This window comes from Empidonax traillii, unplaced genomic scaffold (assembly GCF_003031625.1).
Source record: "Empidonax traillii isolate 1590-97213 ecotype Southwest subspecies unplaced genomic scaffold, ASM303162v1 scaffold801:size538433, whole genome shotgun sequence".
Taxonomy (NCBI): domain Eukaryota; kingdom Metazoa; phylum Chordata; class Aves; order Passeriformes; family Tyrannidae; genus Empidonax; species Empidonax traillii.
This window is the reverse complement of record NW_020955994.1, coordinates 499449-523112: the sequence shown is the minus strand read 5'-3', so window position 1 is coordinate 523112 and position 23664 is coordinate 499449. Positions and strand designations below refer to the sequence as shown.

At 38.4% G+C, this 23664-nt stretch overlaps 1 protein-coding gene and 1 long non-coding RNA gene across 2 annotated transcripts in view; one reads left to right on the top strand and one right to left on the bottom strand.

Annotated features, from left to right (window-relative positions):
- The window catches only part of STAM (signal transducing adaptor molecule), a 34405-nt gene extending 15363 nt beyond the window's left edge, over positions 1–19042 (bottom strand). The window contains exons 1-5 of the mRNA XM_027901597.1: positions 18942–19042; positions 7617–7701; positions 1065–1140; positions 888–983; positions 215–361 (exon numbers count right to left, since the gene is read on the bottom strand). Of these exons, the coding sequence (XP_027757398.1) occupies positions 215–361; positions 888–983; positions 1065–1140; positions 7617–7701; positions 18942–18981 (444 nt within the window). The 5' untranslated portion in view covers positions 18982–19042. The remainder of the gene's footprint in view (positions 1–214; positions 362–887; positions 984–1064; positions 1141–7616; positions 7702–18941) is intronic.
- LOC114066709 lies at positions 3039–13664 on the top strand. Its single transcript, XR_003573232.1, has 2 exons — positions 3039–3333; positions 13563–13664. It is a non-coding gene; the product is annotated as an uncharacterized LOC114066709 (long non-coding RNA).
- Positions 19043–23664: the final 4622 nt, after the last annotated feature.

The following is a 23664-nucleotide window of genomic DNA, read 5'->3' as shown; positions in this document are numbered from 1 at the left end:
TAAGTTCACCCCTTCGATTTGTATTTATCTGCAATATAAAAATCTAAGGTAAGTGAAAGCATTTCACTCCTCAAGGAAAAGTTTTACGAAGAGAGTTTTCATTTTGTTTGCCAAGCACATTCTAGAATCCAAGACTACAAACTCTAAAATACAGCGCTGAGCATAAAAAGAATTTGTGATACCCTTTGAGAACAAACACAAAAATCTAATGTACCTGTGAACCAATAGCTGGGAAAGTAACTCCTTGCTCCTTAAGATTTTTTATCATAGCAGATATTAAACTAAGTTGTGGGTCATTCTTGAATTCATCAGTCCATTCCACCATAAGGGCTTTCAGCTTTTCACAAACTTTTGGATGACCCTGCATGGAAGTAGAAACTAGTTAAATAATGTAGAAATTGGTTCTGAATTTCAAGTACTTTCATGTTAGTTCAATATAAATAGTACAGGCTCTTTCTTTCACAGTCAAGTTTAGCACTCAAAGATATCTTTATTAGAAAGGGAGAATAGTACACCAGAATCATATTTGTACTAGTAGTACAATATGTGCTAGGCCCAAAATAAAATAAGGTTACATCAAAGCCCTGTATTATCTCCACTTCACATTTGTATTTAGTGTCTCCCTGCTGTAATTTAATGTGAAAATGAATTAGTTTATTTATAAATTCACACACCTCACCTCCCACAAACAGAATACCTAGGTAACTAGTGTGAAGTGACATTCAAGAAGTTATTTCTGATAGCCACAGTCTTCTCAGTAATCTATGCTTCCTCCCCACCCCCAGCCCCCTTCCAGTCTTCCAAAAGTAGATCCCATTCCACTTTCAGACTAACTCAACTCTGATTTCACTTAGAGATGAAATGTATAAATCAATGCAATACATTACCTTATTCAACACGTTGCTTACTTCACTGGCAAAATCTCTTGAACAGACTTCTAAATGAAAGATTTTGCCGCAGTTTGATACACATGCTCCTAGAAGCTAATGAAAGAAAGATTAACACTCAGATTTGTGCAATATAACTTCCCAGGAAGAAAAATCACTACATTAGAAAGAACCTACCGTTAACGCTTGCATAGCAACATGAGGATCTTTATGGTTCACTCTCTTCATAATAGAGCGGAGACAGTCTTTAGGTCTAAAAAACACAAGACATTTTAAAAAATGGAATGGAATGAACATTTCCTATTGCATATATGACAATGCTGAAGACTTTAGCAAACAGCAAGATCTCCTGAACATTGTCAGTAAATTATTTAGGAGTTTGCAAGCGTAACATTAAAAAAATAAATTAACACCATTAACAGTTGTAGTCATTTCTATCTGTAGGATTTGTAGCTTTCTTAGTGATCAAAACCTCTCAGTAATTTATGTTACCTTTTGTACATAGAGAGAATTACTGTAAATACTCCAGAAATGCATTAAATCCCTTAGAATTAGATAACTGAAATTCTCTGCAGTCCATGCACCTACTCCTTTATATTTCACACACATATAAAAGAACATTTCCTTACATACTGATTTACCAACACTCCTTTGCTGCTTCCATTTTGAATTACCACCACTGTATTCCTCACAGACTCATTTAATCTACAGAATAACATTTATAAAGACATGCAATGAACCAACAAGTTCTAAAAAAAACTCTGTTAGACATTCTACAAAGTTTCTAAACAATTAAATACAGAATTCAAGTCTTAGCTATATTGTGGTAGATAGAAATAACATTAAAAGCAACTTCAAGAAAGAATGTGAAACGGAGTTTTAGACAGTTTAGTGTATTAAAATCTGTGTGACTTTCTTTATTTTATTCCGTTTTTAAAGGTAGTGGAAAGCTGAGCAGGGCTGGGTTAGGAATTTTCATGGGCATACAAGCATTATTTGGTGAATAGCCCTGAAAAGATAAACCTGAAGGAGGGGAAGTAGGGGAAGAGGAAAACAGAAGGAAAAGCTAAACTAAGAGATTTTACACATCAAGGGTCTTTTTGGAAGCAGAAGTATTTTCCTCTTGAACTGGTATCCAAGAACTAACATGAAACTTAGGTATAAGTTACACCACTGCTTGGCTATACTATATTTGGCAGTGTCTACATTTTACAGAAATGTCCATCTCATATTTAGTTGTACTAATTATAGAAAATGCTCTCAGGCAGGAAGAGTACATATCACTCAGTGTATACCTTCATATAACCAATTATTACAAATGAAGGCTCTAAGGCAAGTACTACCTTTTATCTACTAATTATGCAAGATTTCTCATGTGTTTGCTTTAGTTGAGAAAGAATACATGCTAAAATATAACCACTTTTTTAAGCATTAATCACAGGATTGTAAAGCCAGTATTTATAAAGGTAGGGTGCAGGATCAAGAGCTTAGCAGTTCAGGAACAGGACCATCAGCCTAAGATTTTTTTAATAAGGAATCCAAAGTCCTATTAAAAGGAATGAAGTAACAAAGTCTCAAAGCCAAATGATTATCCACATATGTTAAATATAATCTACTTACTCATATATTTAACAGAAATGATCAATACTTGAGTGTTAAATGTTTTAACATGCTCGAATGTTTAAAAAAAGAAAATTTTTGATTACACTTACATAAAAAAAATTATCCAAGCTTACCAATGTTTAGCCAGAGTAAGAAAACCTATTCTAGACAGAACTGTCATCCTTATTTTTACTTCTAATTAATTCATCATACAATTTAGTGTGTAAATTATGAGAAGCACTAGGCAGAAAGCAGAGGGAAGCACACACCCTATGAGTATAGAATTCTATCTACTTATTAGCACCTATCCAGACCATACTATACAAACATTGGGCCATAGTTCTGCTCCAACAATTCTATAATCAAAATTTCAGAGGCACCACAGTGAGTAGGAATAACAAATCAGTAGGGTAAAAATATAGTAAGATACAATTGAAGCTATGTATCATATATGGTATCATATATCACATTCTAATATATCCAGAAAATATTCACAATAAATTTCAAGTTTAGTTTTAGAAAGTTAGAAAAAAAAAATCAAGATGGTATTTTATTTAACAAAGACAAGATTAGCAGCAATTGCAATCTAAAATACAACTCTGCAAAAAAACATTTCATGTATTTTCAGGAATTTATTGTTCATTTACAGTCTAAGTTAACTGACTGTGGGGCTCAGCACTACACAGGTGACTCAATTTTCCTCCTTGCTCCTTCAGAAACAAGGTAGTCAAAAAGCTTCCTGGTCAGCCTATGAGACATACACTGCAGTGACTACATAAAATGCTACTGAGATTGTGTAATTTGGGGGGGGGTGGGAATAGAAGGTACTTTGGAAAACTATCAAGTCAGCAATTTTGCTGTTCTCTCTTGCATCAACAGGCACAAAAACAACCAAAGAAGAAACAGTAATGAGAATATTGGCTCATTGAGGCAGTGATTAATCCTTAAGGAATCAGGACAAAGTTAGGCAAGCAGCAATATAAACCATTTCTCAATGACAATTTTCCATTACCTACCCCCAAAAGAGAGTGCTGCCATGAACATTTCCATTTTCTTAACCACTGATGTATTCCCCCAGTCACTGATTTAATTTTTTTTTCAGCCATCTTTTTTTTTTTATTAAGTAAGTTTTCTGGAGAAAAACTCAAGTTGTGATAGTTTCACATGTAGTCTGATATGTCTCATGAAATAAAATATAAATGGTACAACAGTCTCAAAGTCAAATCCAAACGCAATTAGAGTTAGGAATTGCTAGCACTGAACTGACAGAGGAAGGGGGGAACACCTTATGCTAAAATATACTACATGTGGCCTTTAATTTTTCCTTTTATTCTGTTTAATGAATCATTCAAATTTTACTATCTTATTTTGAGCTGATAACCTATAGATTCGGTTGTGTATTTTCATTGCAGAAAAGTAACAGTATGCGAAAATCTACACCTTTCCTGTAGTCAGATTTAAAATGTCAGTCAAATATAGAATCATAGAATATCCTGAGTTGGAAGGGACCCACACTGATCATCAAAGTTCAGCTCCTGTCCCTGCACAGGACAGCCCCAAAAATTACACCATGTGATTTAAGTTTTTAAAATAAGCATGTTTTCAATAATGCTGTACAAAAACAGAGGAAAAAAAATATTGCCTCTAATGATAAAAGCTTTGTTTTAATCATGTTTCCATGTTGAAAGAGCAACTTGTTCACTGAGCTAATAATATTGCCAAAAAAGTAGGATATAAACGATGTGATATGCAATTGCTGAGCTGTATCAGTTCCTAAAACAAATTCAGAGATTAAAAAACTGTGTTGATTTTCTCATAGTTAGATAAATTTTAGATCATCTTAACTGATATGTAAAACATCCAGAAAGTATCAAATTAATTCTACACTATATATGGCAATATTCTACATACACTATTGTAAACAAATCATATTACTAAAAATATTACTGCATTTTCTGTCTTTCCTGTGTTTTCTAGGAAAATTCTGATATCAACTTTAACTGATTTTGAAATCCACCAAAAACAGAGAAAATAGTCAAAGAGAGGGATATAGGGGAATTATAACTTGCCAAAAACCTATCTTAGTTGGTTGGATTAAAGGAAGCAAGATAACATTTTCAGCTATTTGCAATTCTGCATAAGGAAAGTACTACAATGTAAAAATTAACAGTAGCTGAACTGCAACTAATTTATCTTTAGAGAAAATATAGCACCTTTGCAGCGTGACAGGTTTCCAGCATATTCATCTGGATACAAACAAGTCCACAGACCTAAATTAGACAATGTACCATACAGCACTATGGGACAAATATGCTACCTAATGAACAACAGTCCTTCTAGTCTACTGTGGCTTCATGTGTAAGACGATCCACATCTAGAAGGCTGCAGACATGCAACGGAGTTTACAGACTGGTACAAGGAAAATGCATAAAGCAGAGATTTTGTAATCTAAACTTCTAAGAGAAACAGTAACAGACAGTTTGTACTGGAGGAGAATTGGTTAAAAGATTAAAGCCAATCCCAGTTAAGACGACTAGCATCCTTGTCAGAGGAACCTAAAGTGCAAGAGAATTTCAAACAGTTAAGCATATGTCATTTAAACTTCTTAACAGGGAACACTGTCTTGCTTTATCTTGCTATGGCATGACATAATCCATCAAAACAAAGAAAACCAACTATCAGCAAGTTTTAACAGAATCTGAATTTAAGCAACAAGTCTGCAGGCAGCCTGTTCCAAGCAAGATGAATATTACAAAGGTTAAGTTCCATTTTTATTTTAAAAACAGTTTTATTTAAAAAAACAAACAAAAAAAATAAACACAAAGGAAAAAAACAAAATCAACACAAACAAACCCCACAAACTATAACAGTGATTTAGCTGCAGGGATTTACCAGAAGATCTCTAGCTTTGTCTGTACTGTTGTCTCTTGCAGCTACATATATTTGAGCACTGTTCAGGCTGTGCTGCTGTGAGACTAAATGTCACCTCTGGAAATGCTTTCCATGATTAAACAGAATACTGAAGCCTTCAATAATATAGTTACTGTTACAGGCTCAACGTCAACACGCACAAGGAACAGAAATGCAGTTTTACATACACAGACTAACATGAAACATTATTAACAACTTGCCAGCTGTTAACTACAGTTATACACAACAGCACAGAAGTCTCAATCAATGTGCCACGCTAATTATAAGACCATCTCTAATCCCAAGGAATAAGCTTAGTTGCAAACCTGTCCTTTGGAACAAAAGTCTCAGGTGAGAATTTGCTGTCTGGCATCTCATACTGCTTCTCACAGTTTTACACAGCAATTCAGGTGGTTCTCAGAGAAGCCTTTCACTAAACAGTAGCAATGACAAAACATTTTTTTTCAGTCTGTTCCTTACTTGAATTGTTACAGGCAATGCTCCAAGAAGATGTATTCAAAACTTTTCCAAAGCCTAATACTACAGTGACCAAAACCACTATAGTACACTGAAAGCATATCTTTAAACTGTATTTTTTGGTTGCTAGCTCAAATAACACTTTAATTTTCCTTGTCCAAAAAGCAAGTTCATGTATAAATTCTATGAACAGGTCAGTAAAGAATGAATAATGGAAACATTAGTGGTCCATATTAAGATGTCTTTAATTTAATATCACATTTTCAAAATGTAAATTTATCAAAGCCCTGATGTCAGGGAATAGCTTCTGAAAACAAGGTGAAGAAACACAAAACATCATTTTTACCTGTGATAAAGATACTGGTGGTCTGGTGGTGAGGACAATAGAAGGTCAACAGATGTTTTATACCCTGGTTGTAGCAAAGTTTTGACCTACAGTTGAAGGCCTTATAGTCTCCTTATCACACAACTGGTGAAATATGGGGTGTATAAAAGGATGATAAGGTGGGTGGAAAACTGGCCTACTAAGCTCAAAGAGTTGTCACCTATGGTGCAAATTCCAGCTAGCAGGCATTAGCTAGTGGAATCCTTCAGGGATTCCTGCTGGGACCACCACTGCTCTCAGCAACTTACTGGCCCCAGCAAAAGGAAGGAGAACAGTCAATATACTAGGGGGCAGGGCAGAGGGACCTGGACAGGTTGGAGAAATGGACAGACTGGAACTTCATTAAGTTGAACAAGAACAAGGGTAAGATGTTGCATTTTGGATGGTCTGCTCCAGCAAAGGTAAGGAGCTGACCACCTGAAAAGTAGGAAAGGATCTGCAGGTCATATTGGGTGACAGGAATCAGCAAGTGCAGCCTAGCAGCAGAAAAACCGACCACATCCTGGGTACAACTAGTGGTCAGCACAGCCAACAGGGCCAGGAAAGTGATCCTTCTCCTCTATTCTACATCTGGAGTCCTTTGTCTAGTTTGAGACTCCCCAGTGCAGGAAGGCTGTTGACACACGACTGTGAGTCCAAGGAATGGCTGACAGGATGGTCAGAGAGGGTCACGTACAAGGAAAGATGGGAGAGCTGTTTTTGAGAAAGGCAGACAAAAAATGGATCTTACTGCTTTCTACAACTAATTAATCAGAGAATACATAGAAGGTGCAGCCAGACTCTTTCTTAGAGCTGCACAGTCATGGGACAAGATGCAATGGACAAGTTGGAACAGGAAAAAGTGTAATCAGATTGCACAATTATTTTTGTATTTACCTAGTAAGTAGTAGTAGTAGTAGTTAAATACTAAAATATGTTGCCCATAGAAGTTGTGAAACCTCTGACCTTGGCGGTATTCAAGACTCGACACGGTCCTGAGCAACCTGATCTAATTAAACCTGTTTGAAGCTGGGGGGTTGGACTAGATGACCTCTGGAGGTCACTTCCAACCTAGATTATGATTCTGTAAGAAAAATCCCTCACGAAGTCTCCTGGGTTTACAGTGATACTGTTAAAATACATCACTTTGTTTATTCTGTTACATCAGAGAAAAGCTGCTGTTCACAAGTCCTAATTTTAACAGATCAGCTAGTATCTCCAAAGGAAGAATTGCAAAATATTTCAGCAGAAACCCCAAATTTATTACCAGTAAAAGTTAAATTGAGCTGTAGCAAAAGTCTACAAAACATAACAAAATTTTCATTCCTCACCTGAACATGAGGAAAGTTTGGGGAGGAAATCCTTAAGTCACTTACCCTGTGCGTGACTGTCCAACTTTATCACAGATGTCTAAGATGAGGCCCCAGTCTTCTGCAGTGTTCATCTCACTGGTTGCTTTCTCTGATGAATAAAGTATAAGCAAATCAAAACACAAATTTAAACAAAAAAAACCTTAACAAAATCATCAACAAATATGTTGAAATATTACCTTTGTCTACACAGTTAAATATAGGACAAATCCCTATATTTAATGAAATTCACAAATTAACTCTATTATACCTAATTCTTTTTAATTTTTGAATGTTCACTTGTGGCCATGAGTTTCAATTTTGGGGTTGTTTTCACACATATAATAAAGATGCACTCAAAACATGACACAAGTAGTTTAGCTACCAATAGATTTTTTTTTTCAATTTGAAACTATAAAGTTTAATAGGATATGAATACCTAAAGCATTAGTTCACTGCAGAGTCAGATACAACTGAATTTATCACTTTCTCAGACACTAAACTGCTATGTCTTGCATTTCCTTTCTATGTATTACAACTCAGCAAGGAGGATTTCACAATTCATTAATAATCACAAAACTTTTATTTCCCCATTCTCATCTCTGCTTTGGATCATATATTTCACTGTTTCTTTTCAGCTATAAGGACTGCTAAACCAAAGCTAATCTCATAGAAGCTGCAGAAAAGAAATAGAGAGAGTAGGTGGAGAAGAAATAGATTTCATGTCAGGAAAAAAAAAAAGACTCCCTGCCTATTTCTCCCCCAGAGAAGCTTAGTTACACCAAGGATAATAAATAAAAATGTTAAAGGAAACTGAGGCTTACACTGCAGTTGAATAGAAGATTATCTAAATACTGATGGATCAGATGAAGTAGCATAAGAGAATGCACAAGGATTTTCCGTTAGTAACCAAACAGAAGGTGAACGGGCATAGAATAGTACACAAACTTTGTTTCCCATCCCTGTTTCATCTAATGTTCACATCTTAATCTACAAAGCACAAAATGTGCCTCAGCAATGAGTACCATCCTACAGGGAATGTCTCAGACTACTTAATTTTTTGAAAGGAAGGAAAGATTTCCCATAAAAACTTACCAGTCAGGAAAACCTCTTTATCTATATTAGCACTTGCAGGATTGCAAAGAAGAGAAAGACAAAGCAAAACAACTACTCTCCAAAAATTACAAGGACTTATTCATCTCAAAGTTAATGGCCTTTCTTATGAATGAGTTCCTGTGTCCTACAAACTGAAGTAGGTTTCAGTAATTAGTTTCTTAATTCCAAACAAAAATGCAGAAAAGCAAAACTTTATGGTTATGTGCTCTCAAAGTATTTCTGAGCAAAAGTTAAACACTGAAATATATGCAACTGAAATGATAACACATCAGTTGTACTGCCTGATGCAAGGAAAATAGCAAAACAGTATAGTGAAACCCAAAGTGGAAGCTAGTTACAATTCTGTACCTCTCAGCTAAAGTAAAAGAGCACTGCCTCTTCTCTCAGCCAGAATATTAATTTGATTTTTAAAAGCTTAGTCAAAAGAAATATGAAAAATTACAGGTAGCGATCATACTAACATCTAGCACGAAGACAGACTAGCTGATCAACCAACCACTATTTTTCTTTCAGTCTGCTATTGTTCCAAATCATGCTTATGACTAGTAAACCTAACAATCACAACCACAGAAATTCTTGATGTTTAGAAAAGACACCTGAACTGAATGTCTGGCAGAGCCATCACAGGCCAAGGTAGTCTTCTGAAATCCTAGTCTGTGCACACAGCAGCTGCACGGCTACCAAAGCCAGCATCAACGCTGGAGCATCAGAACTGCTTTCAAGAGACACAGAGCCTGGGCTGGCTAAAATGCACTCCCCACACTGGAAACAGCTGATAAGCACAGTCCAGAGACACGCAAAACAGACCACATAGATGCAGTTTACTTTCAGGACTCAACTGATTCAGTTCATTGCCAGTTCTACTGGAGTTGGACCAGCTCCAGTCAAAGTGTGTCTGCACAGTGCTCTCCACAGCCTTAAGTTCCCGCCAGGCTCAGAGCTCACACATACGGCCTCACAAAACCACACCAGTCACTCATGACTAATGCTGCATTTCAGTGAGCACATCCTTCAGCAGAGAGCTGGGCAATCCAGTGGAACTGAAACCTTTTCAATTATTCTACATAACAGACAGTTGTCTGTATTTTTGAAGACAATTGATCCTTCTTTCCTCACAGTGTCATCAGAGAGAAGTGTCATGGCAATCGGTTATGTCTTCTACAAACAAAGAAGTAAACTAATGCATGCTTAATGTTTTAAGATAACAGCAAACTGTGCCTTTTATGCTAATTTAAATACCTTGGCTAAAACTACAAGTAAGATGGATGCTTATGAAATCCCTGACACACATCAACTACACTGATTACAGCCTTTATTTTAATTCTCAATAAGAATATTTTGCAAATATATCCATGAATACAAGTACAATTTTTCTGCCATGGCTACATTCCTTCTTGGCAGTTGAAGAGCTAGTTCTACATAAAAACTGCCATTTACTTGCAATGCCTTCCCCATTGTTAGTCAGGGTATTTCCTCCACCAACAGACACTGGATAGTTTCTTACTAAATTTCAGCCTGAAACCCAGTTTCTTTGTATACTTTCTGTCTTCTGTAATAACAATCATCCATTAATTCCCTTAAAAAATAAAACTTACAACAATAAAAAGATACAACTAAAAAAAATTGCCTCGGATTTTAGTGAAATCCTGTCTCAAACAAGGGCAATTAAACGCTAACAGCATACTGAGAATGTTATCAGCACAGTGATGCTACAGTGATGCTGACTGTCCACAAAAAAGGCCACCATCTCTGTCAGAGCATTAGCAAGTGACTATTGCCTTTCACCACTCTGGGAACAGAAGCAACAAAGACACTTTGACAAAATTCCTCTGATGCATCAGTGTTGTGTAGACAAAAGTACGAAAGCTACTGAAGTGAAATTACTTGCACTATTATCACTTAAAATCCATGAATACTCTCTCTTCTACCGGGAGGCACACATTCACAGCTGAGAAAAGGTTTATGTGCATTCAGTATTTGCCTACCCTGTCTAACAGCTGGCACACTCCCAGCCTTCAGGTAGAGCTGATACGTCACTGGCAGACTCTATCTTAATACTAAAAGGGACTGTGATACGCAAGGAAAAACAGACACTTGTGGTTAAGGTCTTACGACAGGTTAGCACAGCACAAAGAAGATAATTTATGGAAGAAATGTTCTTTATCTTCCATCTCTGATCAAAAATAACATAACAATATTAATGTTTAGTTCAGGCCCTACCCCTCCACCTCATCCTTGCTTCAAAATCTTACTCAATTTAGTGAATGCGAAGACAGGATCAGATAATGTTTCAAGCTTTACAAAAACAACTTTAAAAGACAGTGCTGGTTCCTGAAATCAGCATTCTTCAAAACCTGTTAATGCTATGTCAAACACAAAGGACAACAGGACTACGTGACACAGCTCTCTTCCATGAAGCTGTACCAATTCGAGGCATTGTTTTCTGAGCACAAGTAAGGCTTACTAATTAGCATAGTAATTTTAACCAGTGCAAGACTGTAAAATCTTCTATTGTGTCATACTAATTAGTATTAATAATAACTATTAATTCCTACAAACTACTATTAAGACTACCTAGTAAAATAGTAGTTTTAAATTTTTTCAACTGGCTTTTTTCCTAGTTTGTTTTTTTTTTTTACCTACATGTCTTCATTTCTCACCTTTATTTTTCTAGAAGTTATTGAATATTTTTTTCTTACAAGCAATACCACAAAGACAGACAGACAAAGTGGTAAACACTGTCATTTCAGAGGAAAACAATACTTGGATCTATGTGTTCTTTGGTCAAACACAACAACAACAATCCTGCACAACATAGGAGTACCTTTCTAAATAACTTCAACAATTTATTTAATCCCTAAAACAAAAGCAACACACACAAAACCAATTATATCACATTTTTCAGCCACTTTGCAAGGCACAGTGCATGGGATCAGGAGGCCTCTCCCTTTATACTTCTGTATTCAGAACACTAACCATACTGAGCCAGACCAATTCCATCTTGCCCAATATTCAGTCTCTAATACATATATTATACCTCACGCAGATGCCTAGGAAAACATTAAAAAAAAGAATAAGGTAAGCATTAGTTGTACTTCCCTACCAACACACCTTTCAGTGACCAACAAATTTGCAGCTTGGTAACTCCTGAGTCAGAACTGGTGCTCCAACCACACAAACACTGTCAAAAATCACAAATAGAACAAATAATTAAGGAAGTATTCTGAAGTCAAATGTGTCTATGACAGAAATCTCGGCTGTGTTTGTATCTTCGAAATTTTTCAGTAAGTTGTAGAACATCATGTCCTTCAAATAAAATACCTAGATGTTGAAATCATTCTTCCAAACATTCTTCTTTCTTTTATAAATTAAACCTCTGAATAAAACTTATACAAAACAGTATCATCTGCCTTCTAAAGTAAACACTTTTCCTCTTTACAAATGCTCACTGAAATACTGTACCCAAAACCCAGAAGACAGAGTTACACCTACTGATGAGAAGCCAGGCCAGAAAGATCTGAGTTGGTTGCGGTAAAAAGTACACAGGCTCTTGCCTGGGCTCCTTTGGGATACCTAAATAAACCTGCCTCTCCTTGTATTGTAAAGTTTATTAATTTTGTTGAGGTCCCATTTCCCTAAAACGTACATAAACATGAAGCCTGGGAGCATCAATAGAATCTCGTTTCCTCCTCTGGTTTTGTGCATTATTTAGACATTTTAAGCAAAGCAAAAATATTTGCACTATGATTCTATTTGAAGTATACAAAAACCACAACTACAGATGATCATTTCAGGACAGAAAGAAAAAAAAAAACTTTACTTAGAGGGAAAAATAAACATTTTCTAAAATTCATAACTGTCCTAAAAGAAATTTTTCATCAGATGTAAAAAGCACTGTTTAACAAAAGAAATGTAGTACACTGCTGAAAAAAATCCACTGCCAGGCTTAGTGGTTGACCCTTTAGTTGCTGGTAAGAGGAATATAAATACTTCTGCAAATTTTCCATGCAGACATGTGCTAGTCACTTGATTGCCTTACTTCTGTATTTTAACAATAGCACTTTACTGCCTTATTCGAAATTTGCAAGAGCAAAGACCCTCATCAGTGTTCAGATACTGCACTGAACTACATGATGCATTTCTTAAAGAAGAAAACTTAGCGACTACCCATTGCTAACATCATTTTTAGAGGGAGGTCTTGGCAGGTTGGAGCTCTCCAAGCTTTAGATTTTACTGATGTTTATTTTGAAAAACGTCCAATCTCAGAACTGAGCTATTTTTCTGCTGCAAAGCCTAAAAGATGTTAAAACTACCTAGAACTTCAAAAAAATAACAATTCCAGATCAGAACACCCCCAAATCCAACACTAAAAACGTACACGATTTGAGATTTAAAGCATAAAAATATAAGGAAGAACTCAAAATTCTACTAAGTTTTTTAACCATCCTACTTATTAGTTGCTCTTACTTTATTCATGGACATAATCTTATTTTCATAGTTGGACATGTCTAAAATGAAATACTGAAGTTCTCAGTAACCAAAGTTACAAAGAAAAGAACGGCTACAGAAAATCTTCAAAAGTCTTCAGCTCACAGACTCATATTACAACCAGTTTCTGATGCGATAAAAAAAATCCTCAAAAATCTGTTATAACATTGTAAACACCAAAGAATTAATAAAAAATTCAACACTCCCCTCAGCCTTCTCTCTTCCATTTCCACTGAAAGTCTTGTTTTCTTCTCAAGACTAAATAATTAATTTCTCTTTCTCTATAAAATTGAAAATAGTAAAATTCCAAGCAATATAAATACTCCTTACAGACTGAAACTGATTGTAAATTTTTCTCTTTTTTTGCAGGCACTTATTGAGAAATTTGGATTACATACCATTCCACATCACTGAAGTTAAATGCCATTAAATTCTTATCTTTTTCTCTGTCAAACAAAACGAACAAATGCATTTGTTGGCCTATTCTACAAAAGCCACCAATAGAATATTAACCACTCTGCATTTCACTAACATGCTCAGAACTGCACAAGAAGAATACATCCAACCAGATTCCATTTAGACAAGACTGAAAATAGCCTCTAAAAGGCAATGCCACCATAGAGAGAAATCACTGACTTGGCAAAGCTGCTAACCAACTTCTGCAGTTTAACTGCAGCCCCATTTACAGTATTCCTAAGAAGTCCTTATGGGAGCCATTGTGGAAGGTGTCCTATGAAAGCTGCTAGCTGATCCAAGGCAAAGCAAGCAGTGGTGACTGAGCTGATATGAGGGCATCTCAACTCATTCCTTCAGAAGACCACGTAGGGTCTCACTGTGCAGGAGGCAGCCTATCCAAAATAAACATCATTTAACTCAGTGAACCCAGCAGAATGGAGACAAAAGATTCAAGATCTGGGAAGACAATGCTGAAATAGTAAGACCCATGTGCAAAAATATTTTAGATGTTTAGACGTCTCATGCAACAAAGCCACGGAACTCAAAGTACCTTTCACCCAGAAATATTACAACAGAGCAGGAAGGTGAGCACATTAGAGATACATGAGGAGGATGATCAGCCTGTAAATAAGGCATATCACAGGCATGTTATACTAATAAATGGTGTCAGGATCTCTTTGCAAAACCCCACAAATCAAGCCACAAGTAGAAAGAGCATTTCAGAAGATCAGCAGGAGAGTTAACTTTTCACATCAGATAGGTAGTGTTATTTTAATCAGTTAGAGGAAGATTTTACATGTTGGAGATGTACTTTGATTTTTCTGAATTTTGATATTGTAATGCACACTGTCACAGTTGAAATGAGGAGAAGCACTAAAAGTGACAGCTCTTCCCTGGGAGGAAATAAATAGAATTACCAGGAAAGTACTGTTTTTCTCTATGAAACATACTGTGTTGGCTTCAAAGTGCCCAGCTGAACTCAGTCTGGTGATTGGTATTGAATTTTTCGTTGGTTGATATACAGAAGGGGTATTTCACTCAGTTTTATTCTGTCACATTGCCACTTTTCACTGAGAACATACACCAAAGGTATCTTTTAGTAAGAAGTCCTCATTTTTCATAAACATTTATAAATAACTGAAAAGGGGGGTGGCTATAGCTCCTTTCCCACACATTTTCTGCTCAGTCTCCCTGTTACTTCATAGTTAGTGTCTTTCTTAAAACAATGCTGAGAAAAGCAGTGGGCCAACTGAGGCAAAAATGTGCCTCATGACAAACTGAACCAATCCTTGGAATTCATCTTCCCTTGCAGCCAGATAGTAACGCAGTCTGCAGTCTCCATAATTATCTGGGGTCGAGAAACTCATCTGCAACAATTTTCCCTCCTTTTGGCAAACCTACTCTAACAGAGAAAATCCAGCTCAGAGAGACATGTAACTGGATTGTTTTGAAGATGCTGACTAACTAAGGGGAGAAATCTAAAGAATAATGAGTTTAAATAGCAAGAGGATTTTATTTCAAGAAATTGCACAATGGGAATCATGGTCAAACCGTTTTTTACACTCTATTAACATCAAATTATAGGCTACTCATATGTACAAGCATATGTAATTCATGCATATTATAAATATCTGAAGATTTGTAAGCATAAAATTATCAATAACTGCTATAGTTAATAAAACATGGGAAAAATGATTGCAAGTCACATCAGGTTGACAGTTCTACTACATTACTAAACTACCCACTTAATTTCCTATTACTATAAATAGTAACCCTGAATTTCTTCCCACTTCTGTGGTGCCTCAAACTGCTACACTGAGAACTAGACTAACATCCAAAGCAAATGCAAGTACCTTCATCCTTTACTATGTATAAAAACCCACGTGTTTTTTAACTCCTCTTAAGATCATGTGTGATATGACAACTCACATCAGAACCTGCATTTATTGCAGCTTATAAAACTGCAGAAATAATAAGCTTACAGCAGGGAGTAAATGTTTTTCCAGCTCTCTTCTTGCAATGTAAATTAGGTTTACAATGCTTGACACCATGTTAGAATAAAGTATGCACATTAAGTCCAGAGTTACAGATTTTATTCTTGAGATAAGATCTAAATGATACTTCAGAATGACTTTAGCAGTAAGCTCTTCACCTAAACTATCCCAAGATATAATACTAATTAGCTATATTACTAATTAGCCTATCATGACAGATTAGTAGAGAGTCTTTTGGTTCTTAAAGCACTTTTTCACCATTCTTCTGCCTGCATCAAACTTACAGATAAATCTGCATTTCTCAGAAACAACCTTCTGGGAGTAATTTTATAATTAAGGTTGTGAAATATGGCAAAAACAGATGACCAATGGACCTAATACGAACACCATTAATTCTAACCCCTTAAATGGAGGATTAGAGTTTCTTAATTATACTCTCAGCAGGCCTAGCATCTTGAAGATTTTTTTCTTTTGTTGAATTCCAATATTATGTTCCTTACTTGGACACACTGTCAAAGGTCCCCTGACTTGACTGTGAAAACCCACACCAACTTGTGTCACCACTGATTAGCATCCCCTCCTGTTGAAATATTCCTAAGTAAGGTAAAAAGAAGGTTCAGAAAATGAAAACTATTTGGGCTTCATCCAGAGATTTGCACTCTTTTGAGGATGGCAGTGGTTTACTCCTCAAATACATGGGCAGCTTAAAGCATTCTTTAATATTATTAATTTAACAGCAGTCTTAAACAACACTCATTTGTCAACCACACCTAAAAAAAAAAAAAAAAAAAGAGGTGCACCCCTCAAAATCTCTATACAAAGTTGTCTCTAAACACTAAGTTGGATGACCAGCTTCCACAGCAGCAGCATGCTAATAAGACTAGCCAAATGCTGCTAACTGGCCAGACAAACTGAAAAAAATTCTCCTGAACTTTAGCGATGCTTATGCTCCTCAAAACAATGGAAAATAATTTAGTTCCAGATATGTTCTCTGCAATCCATCATCCTAAATGGTTCCAAAATAATATCCAACTGTTCCACAATACTGAGCAGCTGTCCGGTAGACAAGAACACACAGTTATCACAGCAGTACTATCAACTACACCAATGTCCAAATTTATATGAAGTTAAGAATAGCTTCTGACTGCTTTTCTGCTTCAGGAATCTGATTTTCAAAAGAACACTTTCTTGCTGGACAAGAACAAAAGCAGAGCACTCAATTTTCACTCTGAGAAAAGAACTGAGAAATAGCACTATAGCTTGACAACTTTTGGAAGTTTCCTGACAACATGAGAGCTTACTCTACCAGATGATTTTATCTTATGAAGCCTGCCAAGAAATTCATCCAGATAATAGCACATTCCCAAGGGGCCTCGCAGAAGAGCCCAGGGACACTTTCCGGGAGACTTCACCATTCCCATTTCCCTGGCACAAATCCAGTTAAGTGATGGATAAAGGCAGCAGGCTCCTGAAAGTAGGCTGACACCAACAGAACAGCCTGCTGCTCCTCAGGTCTCCCTCAGGAGACACCATGAAAGGGTTCAAAAGAAAGAAACTGTGTTTATCAGTGAAAATTAGCCTATAGGCCACTATTTGCTTTTCCAAGAACAATTTGTGATTGAGTGCTTATTTCCCTCTCCTTATACAGTACAAAGAATAACGCTTTTGAAAAATATTAACTGGTGATCATATTAGGCAAGCACAGCAGGTAAGGTGTTGGCATCCTCAGCATACAGAGAAGAGGAAATAAACCACTGAAGTAGCTTCTGAGTGCCACTGCCCTGCACTGAGAGACTCCGAGTGCTGACAAGCACATCCACTGGACAGAGCTCTAGAGAAGCCCATTCACACAGCCTGAGCTTCCCTGCCAGCCAGCAGCCTTAGGAAGTAAAAAAAGTGAACATCTGCCAGAACTTGAGCCTATCACTTTTTAATCTTATTAGTTCAAATCATTCTCACAGATAATATTACCAATGTTTCAATCCTCTAATGGTCCGTGGAAAACTGGCAAGCAGTACAATCTCTTCCTCAATTTCCACTGCCAAATTACATTAGAAGACAGCAAAAAATTATTTACCGCTTTCCAAATAACTCAGTCAACTTTGTTACCAACAAAATCATTAACTGAAGTGCAGTCTTCAGGTTAAAAGTGTTCTTAACAGTTCAAAAGGAGAAGAGCATATGCCTTACTGAGATGCAACAAAGAATTTCTGAGAACATACATGCAGAATTCATATCACAGTACTTTGTTTATGCACTAATCCTTTCCCCTCAAAAGACACATACTTTTCAGACAGTTTGGGGGGGTTTACTTCTTTTTTTTTTTTTTTTTTTTTTTTTTTTAAGAGCTGGAAGAACTAAATTGGAGCCAAGACTTTCAAAGTTGGCTAAACCTTAAGAAACAAAGTATCGATGTCGTTGAAAGTTACAGAGAAATTGTTTTCAAGAAACTTACAGAGTGTTAAAATGCTGTAGGAAAATAATGGGGAGGTGGATGGGGAAGGTGGGATACTGAGCCACATATGAGAAAAAGTCCCTTTGTATTATGTGATTCCCCGGACAAAACTTTTATCGCTCAAAGTAAAACAGATGTCAGCAGCAGGCTAAAGACAAACCATATTACACAATCACAAATCAGACATAAAAAATTAATTTTTAACTGCCTATACATAATTTTATCTTCAGTTCGGACACATCAGTATTAAGCATAATTTTTGTCAAGTAAAAACCAGACATTTCTTCTCCATCCAGTCTGGCCTCGGAAGAAGCAATTTGGGCATGACACCTGATCACAGCACGCCAAGTTCCACTTGAAAAAGAAAGCTCCCACAAGAATTCACTTTAAAGCACTAAATACAAAACGCTTTGACGATTTTCTCATGCCTGTCTATGAAGCAACTGTAGATGGTGCTTTCTACAGTTCATCCTTTCAGCAACGCTCCAGCGCGGACCTTTCTCACCGCTTGTTTTGCTGTGCTGGGCAGGCCGGCCCGTTCCCCACGGGCACCCCGCGCTCGCCCCCAGCCCCAGAGGCCGGCAGGGCCCGCAGGAGCCCCGCGCTGTCACCGCCCAGGCCGCAGCCCCCGCCGGCCCCAGCGGGAGGCGGCCCCGGCCCGGCCGCACCGTGACCAACAGTTCCCGGCCGGGCCGCCGCCGATCCCGGCTCCCGGTTCCCGGCGGGGCGCCTGCCGAGCCCGGCTGCAGCGGACCGGGGGAGCGGGGCTGGGGGAGAGGGGCCGGCCGCCCGCGGGGTTCCCTCGGGGGGAGGCCGGGCCAGGGCGCCCCGGGAGCCACTTACCCACATCCTGGTCGAAGGGGTTGGTGGCGAACAGCGGCATCGCGGGGCGGGGGGCGCGGGGCGGCCGCCCCTCCCGGCAGCGCGGCGGCGGCGGGCACGGAGGGAGCAGGCGGCGGCGGCGGCTCCTCCTCCAGCCCCGGGCACTCCGCCACCACCCCCTCCCCGAGCCGGGCACCGCCTCCCGCACGGCACGCCGGGAGCCGCGGCTGGAGCGGGGCCGCTCCGGCACTCAGCGCTTGGCCGGGGCTCCCACAAGCAGCCCCCGCACCGGCCCCACCGCCCCAGGCCCCATCGCCGCAGGCCCCATCGTAGGGTCGGCACGGCGACTCTAGGCGGGGTTTATGCTATTTAGATCTGCGGAGCTCTTTCGTGCCTCCCTAGTTAGGAGGCCAGTCGTGTTTGTGTCCAGACACGTCTGCTCCCCATAGAAAATTTTTGGAGCTTCCCTATATGATGGGCTGACTTGAATCTTTTCGTTGTTACTGCCGTCCTGCTTGCGACGTGGGTATCCTGACGGCAAAGGTTCAGGCTGGCAGCTTTGACAGCATTTTTCACAGCATGGCATGGGAGCCTTACCACTTCTCCAGGGTTACATCCCTTGGAGATCAGTAGCTGTCAGCTGGTAACAGGGCCTGGAATATCCTGTGGCCTTTGGTTGCACAGTCCTGTTTTGCTGCTCCACTTCGTAAGTGTATGTTGCTGGCTTCAATAGGGTGTGTCCCGCCTTAACAATGTGACTCACAGTGATGCCTTTTAGGCAACAATAGGATAAGACACGTTCTTCATTTTCCTCCTGTCACAGAAAACTCAGTCATTATCCTTAAGGCCTTTTAGCACTCTTAGATCACTATGAAGTAGTTGCATTGTAAATTAAGTAAAAATGGGGTCATGTATACACTTGCGGGAAGAGTCAGACACACAGCAATGAGGGCACATCCGGAGTGCAAAAAAGATATGAAAAAGGTACTGCTACTACTGTTTGAAGTGCAGAAATACTTGATGCAGTCAATAGCACTAACCATGCTAAATGTGATTGCTTTCATTAGGCAGACTTCTGACAAATCAAATGAAAACTGCACACCAAGCCTTTTCCCAAAGGGATTTACAATCACTAGGCACTTTGGTATTTTACTGATTTTTTTTTGGGGGGGGATCTCTAGGTCTGCTGCTTTACCTATCCACAACAACTGTTCTCAGTAGGTGATGCAGGTCAGCATTGATCTACTGCTTAGAATTGACTGCTTGTAAGGAATAGCATGTTTTCTTTGGATTCTGCCTCAATTTGATGACATCTGCTAGATATTCTCAGAGGATGCTTTGCCTCCTCACCATTCATCATCCTCCATTATGTTCACAAAAGACATATGGTAGATGTTCTCTGAGCCTTTTTTATCCCCTCCTTTTTCATCCCTCTGTTCTGATGGCTTTCAAAAGGAATTGTAAGAATCCTTTCAAAACAAGCAGAGCTTTTATGCAGAAGTTCTGCAGGAAGAGCAAACACAAGTCACGGAGAACTGGGATTTTAGACTGTCTTCAGCCTGAAAGGATTCCAACCCAACTTTACTTTCCAACACCCTACTCAACATTTTGAAAAAGGTAATCTATACTCAGGGACCATCTTAAGGCTCTGTGGTCTTTGCTCATATTTTAATTCTGCGATGATTTTTTTACTGTTGAACACACTCTGAAGTACAAGAGTCCTTTGAAAACTCCATATTATTGTATCTCCATCTTTTCCCTGTATCATGGCTCTAGTATTTTTCCATAGCACAGCAAGGGGTGGTGAGTAGAGCCCTTTTCCACAAAGTGTGTGGTTTGCCCTCTTATGCACAAATGGCTACAGAAACTAGCTTTTCTGCCTTATGTGTGAATTGCATAATGACTGTGCTATTAAAAACAGGTGTGTTAATCTTCCTTTATTGGATGTAGTTCAAAATGTTTGTATTATTTCCTACTGCTGCTTAAGTTAGCTATCTAAAAGTAAGGAGTCTAGTTCAAAGGTACAGTCTCGAATTGCATCTAATTTCAGGGTATCTACAACTGATAGGGAATGTAGCAACACTGCACTCCCTGTGCCCACAACTATGTGCTGCCACCACATATCTTGTACTAGATTTGGAATTGGATCCATTTCATTTGTGGCTGCACAATCAGCTGATCCAGACGAAAACTACCTCACTGCAGAAAATTCCCTGTTGGATCACGTCATGCTTCTGACTCACCTTGGAATTAGATCAGGCAAGTGAAGAGGTGGGAAGGTGCGGCTAGGGACAGTACTTCAGCAGACTGGGTGAGGAAAAACAGGCATGTCCAGGGGAGAATTCATCTGCTCTATTTCAGACCTCGTTCCAAAAGATGGCCTCAGCAACAGTGACTCTATTGATTTCACAGCAGAGCTTATCTACCCAAGAGTTTTCTGACATAGGGCTTGTCTTCAGAAAGCCTTATAGAAAGTTTTAAATAGGTTCTTTTCTAAAAATATGTGCTACTTTTGTCCAAAGTGAACAGTCTCAGATGATCAGTATGGACATTTCTTCTCTCTTTGCACACTCCTTTTTTTTTATGTAGTACTGTTGTTTGGGTACAGTTAAGTGATCATAGAATCATAGAATAGTTTGGGTTGGGAGGGACTTTGGAGACCATCTTGTTTCAACCCCTCTGCCATGGGCAGGGACACCTTCCACCAGACCAGGTCACTCAGAGCCCCATCCAACCTTGTCTTGAACACATTCAGGGATGGGGCGTTTCCAGCATCTTTGGACAACCTGTTCCAGTGCTTCACTGCCATCACAGTAAATAATTTCTTCCTAATATCTCAGCTAAATCTTTTCAGTTTTAAAGCTATTACCTTTGTCTTTCCTGTGCCTTTGCAATGTCCTTGCAAAAGTCTCTCTCCAGTTTTCTTGTAGGCCCCCTTCAGATACCAGAAGGCTGCAATGAGGTGTTCCCAGAGCCTTCCCTTCTCCAGGCTGAACAACCCCAACTCTCTCAGCCTGTCTCTGTATCAGAGGTGCTCCAGCCCTATGATCATCTTTGTGGCCTCCTCTGGATTCGCTCCAACAGGTCCACATCCTTCTTATGTTGGGGGCCCCACAGCTGAATGCAGTACTCCAGGTAGGGGCTCATAAAGGCATGTATTCAGTTAATTTCCAGTGTAACTTACTTCCTGGATTTTAAAGATGTGACATACTTCTAAATTGGCTTAAGTAAGTATTTTATTTATGTTGTTTGTTTATATAATTTATGACTTTTTTTTTTACTTATGACAAGAGTTTATCTATAGAAAGGTTAGTTCTGGATTCTGATGATATACAATGATTCATTTCCCTATGTTCTTCTGGTAGAAAAGGATACTTAGGAACAGCAAATTGTAAATTAAAATCTGCTAGGGAAGTTCTAATATATTTTACAATCACTCAACTGACATACATACATCTGCATTAGATAAGCATTTTCTTAGAGGAAGGCAAGAACATTGTGGCCATGGATGCTAACTGCAATTCCAGTTTACTGGGGGAGTATTTTACTTGTCCTGCCCATTTCTTTTAGCACATATTAGTTTTATGATTACTGCATTGTAAAGATAAGGTTTATAATGCCAGGAAAAAGTCAGGCCACTACACTTTTAGCATGAAGATAGATATGAAGAACAATAGTTATCTCATGACAACCACTGACCTTTCTTCTAACTGCATTTTCATTGTAGTCCACTTGTGTACATTGCTTTTGGAACTGCAAGCTGTGGAGAAGTGATAATCAAAGGAAAAGAGAAAGGCTCAGAATACAGAAAGTGCCAGCAGTCCATTTAATCACAGCTTTTGTCTTTGACTGGGCAAGTACAAGACGTTTTGGATGGCACACGAGATGCTGTAATGCATAACAATACAATGATATGACTAAGACAAAATTTGTCACAGGGCACATGTAAGTGTTCTAAATACTGGACTACAGTGATTTACTTCCTATCTATAATCTTATTGTACATGTCCTAATATTTTGTTTATATATTCCTCAATCTCTGAATTCAAAGCAGTACTTGCAAACCAAGTCATATGGAGTAATAGTTCATATTCTTACACTGCAGTTTTGTTAAATGATTTTGGATAACAATTTCACTGAAGTCAAACACAAAATGTGTTTATACCATTTGCTTTGGTAAGCTTATAGTGATGTATTGTGATATATCTGTAAGAGGCAGATCATCTGGAAGCTGCTGACTGCTGGGATCTCTGGGCTTGCCTGGCCAGAGCATCACTCTGTGCCAGCCTCCTGACACTGCCATAGGGAACCACTTGTCCTAGTGCTTTTTTTGGCACGAACACCTGTTCTCAGTGTGGCCAAACTGACTACACCCAATATGGTCACTTTTTCTTGCTGATATCTCAGACCGGTTTTCAACCAATGATGAGGTTAAAATTAATCTTTTTGTTGTCCACCACTCTTTGAAGAAGGAAATAGAAATACTTCCACTGACCATAATGGGCATTAGATTGGAACACTACTCACTTGATAAAGAGCCCTTTTTAACTCAAGTCCTTGAAATAAATCTAAATAACAAGCTTAGGTTGTGTGTACTCTGAAACTAATAAGGGAGGCAGTCTCCTATGTAGAGTTTGTAGTGCTCACACAAGCAAGCTACCATTGAAATATACAGAAAACAAGAAGGTATTTTTAGAATTATTGAAGTGTGTTTTGTGAAACCGTGTGACAAATTTGCCTAGTA